At 44.6% G+C, this 10,433-nt stretch overlaps 1 protein-coding gene across 1 annotated transcript; it reads left to right on the top strand.

Annotated features, from left to right (window-relative positions):
• Nucleotides 1-1,552: 1,552 nt before the first annotated feature.
• Nucleotides 1,553-6,404, top strand: LOC125344523 (testis-specific Y-encoded protein 9-like). Its single transcript, XM_048337031.1, has 7 exons — nucleotides 1,553-1,597; nucleotides 2,386-2,553; nucleotides 3,112-3,189; nucleotides 3,311-3,422; nucleotides 3,512-3,657; nucleotides 3,780-3,848; nucleotides 6,354-6,404. The coding sequence occupies exons 1-7, from the start codon at nucleotides 1,553-1,555 to the stop codon at nucleotides 6,402-6,404; spliced, it is 669 nt and encodes a 222-aa protein (XP_048192988.1).
• The last annotated feature ends 4,029 nt before the right edge of the window (nucleotides 6,405-10,433 follow it).

Raw genomic sequence — 10,433 nt, forward strand, 5'->3', positions numbered from 1 at the left:
GTCACAGTGACATGAGGGGCAAAAATGTTTTCTCTGGATTGTTGGACTTTTCCGCAGTCCGCGTCTGTCTGCTGCCTGTGGGCTGAAGGTTTCCTCTCCTAGTCACCAATGAGCACTGGAGGTGAGTGGAGAACCGGGGACTTTGCCAGGGCAGTGGTGGTGCTCTGCTGCCACTGCTGCCAGAGTTCAAATTTCTTCATGGATGTTTAATAACCCTTGCTTGTCAATTTGCATGTGTCTCTTTCTTAGTCATTAAAAATATAAATCAGTTTCATTATGTATTTACCTCACAGTGGACTTTAGAATATTTTGGTTTCCTTTCTTTCTACTTGAGGGTAATAGATGTGGGTAAAAATATTTCAATTAACCGAGGAAAGTAGTGGTTATCTATTCTGTCAACTCATTGGAAATGTACCAGTCATCTCCAGCCACAGGGAAAGCATAGGAAGGGCCATAAAAGCCCAGACAGGCTGGACCTAAATTGAGAACACACCTTCAAAGTGACCAAGGTGACACAGTGCCTGAAATGTGAGCCAATCTCAAATGAAGTTTGGGTCTTGAGTAGAATGCAAGGACTCCTATTCGCCTATGTTTTTCAATTTGTTTACAATATGGCAGTGTGAAGAAATGATTTAGTTGTCAAGGGGGAGAAAGGGGGGGAGAGAGGGATAGAGAAAGAGAGGGAAGGGTTAGGGAGAGAGTGAAGGAGGGTGAGAGAGCGGCAGGGAGAGAGAGAAGGAAGGAGAGAGAGAGGGAGGAAAGGAGAGAGAGAGAGGAAGGGAGACAGGGAGGCAGAGATTGGCTGAGAATTTCCTGGCCTTGTACTTGGGATCTGAAATGAGTCTGTATGTCACAGGATAATAGGTGCCCTTAACACACAAGGCTTTGCCCTGAGTATCAATGATGCTGAGTTAGGCCCTTCATTCAGGTTCTGATGATGTATGGTTATACAACCGGGATGCAGTCACCCAACTAAGAAGTAACAATGTATCCGCACTATTAAGTAAATGCCAATCTGTAGTCTGCTCCAGCTTTCTCCCCAGGGTCAGTGTTCCCACGTCTCGTGCCCACTCTTTCTTCCCCTTCCCTCCACTCCCTTTTCTTTCCCTGCCGTTGATTTTTCTCTTTCCTGCGTCTGTCCAGGGGTTTGAACCCAGGGCCCAGGGGTGTCCCCGCGGTCTTTGGATCAAAGCTGGTCACCTAGGGGTGTTTTGGGAGTCGTTTACTGCCGATGGTGTCAGGAGCGGACTTTGCTTTCCCGCCGGGCTTCAATCGCCCGCCATCCGGGCCAGGCTTCCGGGGTAGCTAGGATTACAGGCGGACCCACCGCACCTGGCACCCCTTCAACTTCCGCCTCTGGAGGAATGACGCGGAACTAGGTGCCATCCGTGTCTTGGCTGGGAGCCCGACCCAGGCGGAAGTAGCTAATTGCTTTCCGGTGCAGGGCGCTTGTCCCGCCCCCAGCACAGTCCGTGGTTGGGCGGTTCCCGAGGCCGAGCTGCTTTGTGGCTCTCTGCAGGAGCAAGCTTGGGGTGAGGACGAGCAGGACGACATGGCGAGTAGACAGGAATGTGGGACTCCTCCACCTGCGGAAGAGGTAATCTAGGGGGCGCTTCCTGTGGGGAGGCGGCGGGCCAGTGGTGAGAGAATATTGGCAATGGGAACGGAGGAGGGGGAGGGAGCCGAGTTCCGGGGAGGGGAGGCCTAGCCTAGAGGATAGAGGAGGACAGGGGGACAAAAGCTCGTGGCAGGCAAGAAGAGAAAGCCCTTGGCACCCAGGGTAGGGTTATGGGTGCAGAGCAGGCCAAGAAGGAAGTGACCATGCCAGGATGAGGGGGGGCATGTGCTACGAGAGAAGGGGAGTAGGCTCGTGGGGTGGAAGAGAGGGAGGTAAGCAGAACAATGGCTCACGGGGAGGGGAGATGGTTTCCCGGGATGGCACACAGGGAGGGAGAAGCAAGGGCACTGGAAAAGGAGGCAGAATAGGCAGAAGGGAAGGAGAGTGGGCAAGTCCCACGGGTAGAGGAGAGGTTGCCCTCGGGAATGGGAAAGCACAGACTGCGCGGGAAGGCAATGCACGGCAAACTGCTGCATTGCTAACGCCTTCTGAGAACTTGCGTGCTGCTCATGGAGGTCCAGTTGGGCCAGGCTAAGGATCCCTGTGAAAGGTACAGGGCACGTGGAGACTACATGGAGCACTGGAGAGTCGGCTGTGCTGCCACTGTTGGACAGCAAGGCTGTGGGGCCGGTGCAGCAGGAGAATAAAATGGCTGAGTAGGAGACAAAAAAGCTGGTGGGGGTGATTTAGAGGCACCTTTCAGACAATTTGTATCACAAGCACGGAGGAAGCAATGGTTAGCCAACGGTAAACCTATTTCTCAACAGCCACCACTGAAGGAATTGCAGGCTCTTCAGTTAGATCTGGGACCAGTGAATAACCAAGCCACCAAGGCTCATGAACGCCTAAAACAGAATCTGAGCAAGAGGCAAAAGACTCTCCTGGATTCCAGAAGCAGCAACATCCGGGGCATCCCTGGCTTCTGGGCCCAAACTGTATCCTTAGGCATCTTACTTGTTACTGCCTTGCAGCCTGTGTTTTCGAGTAGTGGACCTTTTATGAGGCATTTGCATGCACAGGATCTGGAACATCACACTGCTAGGGTCCCTAGAGAAGAGGACTATGGATAATGTAGGCTAGAGATTGGTATAGGCAGGAGTTGTAGGGACAATGAGTCATAGAAACAATGAGTAGCACAAGGAAGTTGCCACATAGGCTGCTAATTGGAGAAGAGTTTTGTAATGGTGCTATGGGAAAGGGGTGTGAGTTATGCCACGGTCAGAAAGAGGTGGGAAAGAAGACATTTAGACAAAGAGATTGTAAAATCTGGTCCCCATCACTCAGAGAACAGAATACAACAGAGCTCACTTCAGGTCGTCTTCAATTTGCAAATCCTAAGCTTACCTTATTATTTAGGATATTCCTTGGCCTAGAATAAGATGGAGATTGGAGTACCTAGGAAGACACTAGCCTCACACATCACTTGCTGCTTTCAATGCAAGTGGTTATACCTAGCACATCCACAGCATCTGAAGGCTCCTTGACCCAGGCAGTTTGTGAACCATCCCCAGCTGTCAGCAATGATCAGTGACCAAGATGAAGACATGCTTAGCTACATGATCAATTTGGAAGTGAGTACCCAAGGCATTTATCTTGGTGGGCTATACAGTGTCACGAACAGAACTCACTTCCAAACAGGAACTTGCCGGTTACCTGTAAAGGGTTTTAGCTTTCTACCTTTTCTTCTGGTAGGTACAAGAACTCAGGCATCCCAAGAGTTCCTGCAAAATCACCTTTTACTTTAGAAATAACCCATACTTCCAGAATGCAGTGGTTGTTAAGGAATTCGTCGTGGATATCACTGGTAAGAATTTGCTCACAGTGTGTTTTTTGGAGTTTGTGAATTGATAATGGCCAACAGGACTTGGATTCTCTTATCATGTCTTCTTGCAGGATATAGGTTGTGCCATTCCACTCCCATTCTGTGGCGTCAGTATTATAAAATTGAAGCTGACAGTCACAGAAACCACAACAAGAGCCCAAACTTCTTCAACTGGTTTACAGACCACAATTTTGCAGGCTCAAACAGGATCACTGAGGTACTACAAAAGGCCAAAGCAAGCCATCTGTGACGTTGGTTGGTTCACTGGCTTGCTGAGTGCTGACTGTGAACCTTGAGCTAATTGCCTTACCTACTTACCTTACCTACTTACTTTACCAGATCATCAGAAAAGACCTGTGGCTCAATCCATTGCACTACTACAAGATGATGAAAGCACATGAAGAGGGGGTAAAGAAGAAGGATATATAGGTGGGTAGCTAGTACATGCTGTCCATCTTGTCAGGTACCTAAATGCTAACTTCACACCTGTACATTTGAGGCTTGTGACTAAAAGAGGATGGCCAAACGCAGTTCCTCCAGGGCCTCTGGAAGAGACAACAAATTGGAAGGACAGCTGTGCAAAACTGGTTAAGGCTGAACTAATTCTGCTGCAGCATGGGTAACGTACAGAGACACTCAGGTAGATGCCAAGCTGAATCTTTAATACCCTGTCCTTCTCAGAGTTCCAAGAGAAGTAAACCCATTTCTTACCCTCTTCCCATCTCCTAAGTTTTGGCTCTCCCAAATTTATTTCCACCATTGTCTGAATAATTTTGCTTGTGGTAAATCATGACTTGTGAGATTTCTTGTGTAATCCTCGACATGATAGTGGGGAAGGGGTGATAGAGAATGGACTTTACCTCATGGACTGGAGACTTGAGATCAGAAGATCTAGAGTTAGAAGGGAGTTATTGTGTCTTAGCCAGCATCCAGAAGTATCAAAACAACTTTATATTATATACTTGTAATCAGTATGTATTTTTCGTGTTCCTTAGGGTAATTCTGGACTTTGACTGGAAGATGATGGAGCATCCAACTTTACCTAAATTCATTGGGACATGTGTTCATCACAAGCACTACTTCAGAATTAGGAGACAAGCTAGGTCAACACAGAAAAACCCTGGAACTCACTTCAGGTACTAAGACAGGATGCAGAGGGCCAGACAGGTGATAAAATGTGAATTGATAATTCGGGACAAATCCACACGGTCATATGTGTCTGACTCTGTGCAAATATATGTAGGATTTGAATGGGAAAATAAACAACTCGGTTCTGATTGTGAGTTTGCAATGATTGTTTCTAAAAGTCAGTTGGAGAGTCTGCCTCTACAGTTTAATGAGAGGAGGGAGACATATCTCCAGCTGAAGCTCAGCATTAGAACACTTTTCCCCTTTTAGGAAAGAATTGGCAAGGTTGGTGACAGTAGTTAAGGAGGGTGGAGGTTGTTGACATTGGAGAGACATTTCAGGCTAGGCCCCGAATTCTGCCTATTGCACTTGAACCTAAAATCAACATTGCTTATGTGAAGTTATGCCAATTGCTCCACCTCAATGTTATCTGTAGAGGTTCTCCCATAGTTGGATAGTATGGTCCAGAAGCTTAGCCTCCTTCCCCACTCTCCATTCTCTCTACTGTCTGAAATACACATGTACGTCCTGAAACATTTCAGGGCTACATAGAGCACTGTCCCTGTTTCCTTCATGGCATCAACAGCCTCTGGAGTTATTCAGATCTTCAATGAAGATTTGTATTATCATTTCAGAAATAAGTAAGAACTGCAAACAATGCCTTGTATACCTGTGAGGAGTAAGAATGACCTAGGTGAGACAGGCAAGAGTGGATAGGGGAACAGGCAGTATGGGTGTAATGGCAATAAAGAGTAAGGCTATAAAGGTTTGTGTTTGTCTCTTTCCCAATACCAGTCTCCTTACTCACGCTGGCCATGCTTCCTCATGCCAGCCATGTTACATTACAGTGTCCCTGTGCTCATATCTATTCTTTCTGTCATATGGCCTGATACCTCCTGTTTCTGAGATCAACAGGCTGGTCATGTTCCACCTCTGGCTTCTTCCCCACCTCACTGTTTCATTCCTTTTTCTGTTTTCTTCCCTACTTTAGTAGTGCTGTGGCACCCTGGTGATCTCAGATGGGTGTTCAGATCAGGGGATGCTTTAGATCCGGTACCCCAACTGTTAAGGTATGAACACCAACCTCATTAGTGATGATTCACAGAGAGACCCGAGATCAGAATTTCAGTCTCCATGAGTGCTTCCAAGAGAACTTGTGAAGATTGTATCGATGGTATAAAATGCTATAGGTACATGGTGTCTACATTCTCAGACTCCCAGAAGAAACTGTAGAATAATACCAGAAACAAACTACAAGGTGAAGGAAGTAGTGATAGTAGGATCACATTCCCTACCAAACCAAATGACCTTTCAAAGCACACTTTGTGGCTGGGGAAACACTTGTTGTCCATGACAAAGAGCTGATTCTCTAGGCATCACTAATCTCTGGAAGTTTGTAACGGTGGCAAAAGGTAAATGTAGAATCATTGTCCTGGAGTGATGGACCTAATATTCTGCTTTCCAGGCTGGCAAGGTAGCAAAAGAAAATTTTCCTAGTTATTCTGAGAAAACCTGCATGCTTGGATGCAGCATTAACCTCTAGATGTGACCCTGTACAAAATTCACTCATTCCCTGAGGTTTTGCGAGCCAGTGAGGATGGCCAAGGAGATTTCCCTACTCACAGATGCTATAAGAGAGTCTGCAAATACTCTTCAGAGGAAGGATAGTATGTCAGGAGTATCGCGGGATAATTGGGAACTGTACCCTTCCCACTCTAGTGCTCTTCGGCTTTGGCTCTTATTCAGATACAGAGACATCTCTAATATACTCTCTGTTGGCCTTAGGAAGAAAATGAATCCCCTATGAATCCAGATGCTTACCAGGACTTCCTGTGATGGCTCTGCACAGGGGCGCAAAGTGTGTTCTGCTCCTACATCATGGCTGGACATATTTATCCCTGTGGGTAATACAAGGATACTGTGAAATTAGCCTAGGGTCACACTGTGCCACAGAGACATAACCTGGTCACACATTTTTAAATGTTTATTATAGCCAACATACTTAGGAACTCATGTATTGCAGTTGACACTAGCAGTGGGCAATGTGACCCCCAGACTTGACCACCTTGCTTTGATGAACTGGTGTGAATTCGTTAGGTCTTCTGGCTAAGCGTACTATTTGTCCTTGCAATTCGCCCCATAGGACACATGTGCATCCAATATATGCTCTTAATGAGGGTTTGTTGTGGCTCTTCCTTATCTGCTTTGCTAACAGAACCTTCATCACTGCACTTACTGCATATGGTAGGGGCCAGTAAGACCCACACAAGTTTTTGTTTCCATGTTTTTCTTATAATGGCCTGATCTCATCTTGCGATCTTTGGAGACACCTCATCTTCCTTGTCTCCTGCATCCTGAAGTATACATTTTGTTCTATCCAGGGCCCACACACCAGTAATTCCCAACATGGTGGCCTCCGTGTGCTTCAGGTGCAATGGGGACTTGGATGCCAGCCTTATCAGTAGACATCCTTAGGCACTCGTAAGCTGGGCATTCACTCGCTGAGTTCCATTCAAGGATTTTCATACATAACACCTTGATTGTTCCAGCTTGGTCTCCTAAGGCTGCTCATTGGTATGGTCTTTTTGTCATTCTTTCTGCTGTGTGTCCTGTTCATGGGCTCCAACAGATCCTTTAAATTCGGCTTCAGTTGTTTTTCTGTGTGGTCAATGGCTCCTGCCTTTCTGCCTACAACACCTGTGGCTGCTGAATATGGTCACAGGAAATTAACACCACCCATGACACAGTATAAAGGCCTCTGGCATTTGTTTCATAACTTACAAAAATTCCTGGACCTAAGGGGAGTCCCTGCCCTCCTTCACTGGCTTTCTTGCTTTTTGGATCATGGGATTAGCATGTGATTTAAATTTGTTCCTAGTATAGATTACTCAAACATGGATAGTTTCCTGTATACTTTCACTCCTTATTCTCTTTCTGTTAAGTGATTTCTACACATTTTCCCAGAGATATTCCAATTTATAAATACTTTTGCTGTTTGGTTTTAACCTTAGTGCCCTTGTGAAATTTCAGATCATCTACATAAACTGAATGTCCATCACAAACATCACAAAAACCTGTAGAACCAAGCATATTCCCATGCATGTATGCTCTTAAAATAATCGCACGTTCTATCCCAATTTTGCTGATGGTACACCTCAATGCAACAATAGCAATTAGCAGCAGAGTCTTTTCTCTTGTATTGTGCTCTCATTTATCTTAGCGATTTCAGATTCCCATACTAGAGTTAATATTCCCACATGACTTTATGTAAATCTTAACTATTCTCTGAGTGTGGATGTGTATGGAAAGTTATGGTGAAGATTTTTGTGCCATTTATGTGCTTTGGTAATATGCTTCCATGTCTGCAGCATATGGGACGTATTCTGAGCTCAGGTACCAAATGTTGGTTTGCAGATTTTTTGGATATTTGTATGTGTCTTTGACTTTGCTGTCAGAATATTTTTCTATGTCAAAGCACAGTATAGTGTGTAGAGTCAACCAGAAGGACACATTTTCATGGAGGTGTGTAAACCTCTCTGGTATTACCAGTGTTCTTGATGCGTGTATGACTATGCATGTTTGTGTGTATGAATGAGTGTAACAACCGAGTGATTCCTTGCAACTACAGTAGTGAAGAATGTTAGCCAAACACTCATCAAATGTTGCACATGGGCCTGCCACTGCTATTGCCTCATTCTCACTAGACAAGACAAAGAAATTTCATCATGAGAGAGAAACAATGTTTCAAGGTTGTAAGTGTCTACAGATTATCTGAATTCATATCTGGAATAACTGGAATAATCCCCCTCAATCTTTTCAGAATACCAAACATGAATGCAATAACTTAATATGTGTCTGCAAAACCAACTGAGAAAGGTTATATGATGAATGAAAACTCCTTGTCTGGTCAAGAGGAACCAATTATTGTCCTGCTGCTGACTTCAGTCATGTTGTTGAAGAGTGGGATGCATAGACCAGGCCATGGTTCATTGTCCTCGCTGTTTATAGGTCTGTGGTGAAAAAGAACATCCTAAAGGGATAATGGAGAAGCCATTGGTCAAGATAAGATATTCATGTGGCCTTCAAGGACAAAATATTAGGAGATATATACACAGAAAGAGAGAGAGAGAAAGAGAGAGAGAGGAGATAAATGTGTGTTTCTATGTGGCTAGTCAAGAACATAAAATCTCCTCGTGGGCATATCTCCAGTCACAAAATTCTTTCCGTTAGGCCTAAACTTCTAGTTTCTACCACTTCCTACTAGTAGAGTACTTTGAGTTATAAATGTATGGAAATACAAATTCATATAGGAAATTGGGCTCTCATGCTTCATCATGAAGGTGAGATGAAGAGACATGAATTGGTAGGCAAAGGCAGGCACCAGTAGTGGTCAACAGGAAGAATGAGTAAAGCAAAACAAAGAAGGCCAGTTGAAAAGAAAGAGAAACATGGAAATTGACTTAGAGAGCACAGGGAAGCTGAAAGCAGAAGACAATAAATGCACTAAAACCAAATAGCACATAACAAAGAAGACAACACAAAACAGAAACCAGATGTTCAGCCATAATTTTAATTTCTCCCATGTAATCATTAGCAATAACACCTGGATAAACAACCATGCCTTTCATAGTCCAGCTGGACCTGCTCAACACCAACCCTACTGTCCCATGAGGCAAAGGCTTGACAAACTATCATTTAGCCTCTGTCTGATCTTAAATAACTTATCTGTCCTTGCCCCAGAAGTAGGAAGCTTCCTCCAGGCTTTAGTTGCACATTCATTAATTTGTCCATAAGCAATTTCTGGGCAATTAATTTGTTGTTGAACATCAGAATATCTACCTGCAACCACCAGCATGTCATAGGCTAGAGATATGTTGCTGCGGTTATTGTATTTTGCCACCTCATCAGACCTTTCCATCCATTCTGCAGTCTATAACAAATAATATCCCCCATTGAGGTAAGCCTGAGCAATTGTCTTCCAATCCTCTGGGCACAATATCTGGTGAGCCAAACTATCAATCAAGATAACGTGAAAGGAGCAGTTGCCCCATATATCATAGTAGAACTCATAATTTCTTTCAATTCCTTAAAACGTGAAATACCATATTACCGGTTGCTTTCCTTTTTCTAAGACAGGAAAAAGTTGGAAATACCCTCCCTCTTCTCCGTTGCAGTCAATATAGCCTTTTGACCTGCAGACATAGGTGGAGGAGTCTGAATTAGGAGCAGTGGGCATTTACCTTCCCCATTTATCACAGGGCTGGGCATGGCTTGGTGCCCAGGAGGGTCTTTGTCTTTGTTACACAGAGTGTCAAAAGACTAACACTGAATTTTTATACTTCTAACACTCTCACACTCTGATGGACAGCCCTGTTCCTCTGCAATTGATACACAGAAGGTTTGCTTATTGTTCTTCTCACACAATAATTTTATAGAAACAATTTCAATCTGGTGATCAGTATCCAGACTCTTTCTAATCATTTTCCAAACAGAAAATGTCAATGTTTTCCTCTAATTTTTATGTTTCTTTTTAATTCTCGGGTAAACTTTTGCCATACCCCAAGTCCACTGTTCCCTCCTCCAGGAACCAGGGGCAGAGATTCTGTACAACTTCCTCTAGCCCCTTTGAACTAATCTTACAGCTCTTTTTCCTCAGGATGGTCCTATGTGCCCTCAGAAACACTCGTGTTTCGCACTCATTTTACATCTCCTTCCTTTTTCCTTTTACTTATTCTTTTTCTCTTTCTATTTCCTTCACTTCAGCCCACCCCCCCCCACCACTGCTACTACACTTCTTGGTCCCTTTACCTGCTTGATTCTCTGTGGGAGAAGTCCTTCCGATGATTTCCTCTGGTCCTGTTTGGG

This window comes from Perognathus longimembris, unplaced genomic scaffold (assembly GCF_023159225.1).
Source record: "Perognathus longimembris pacificus isolate PPM17 unplaced genomic scaffold, ASM2315922v1 HiC_scaffold_140, whole genome shotgun sequence".
Classification (NCBI taxonomy): domain Eukaryota; kingdom Metazoa; phylum Chordata; class Mammalia; order Rodentia; family Heteromyidae; genus Perognathus; species Perognathus longimembris.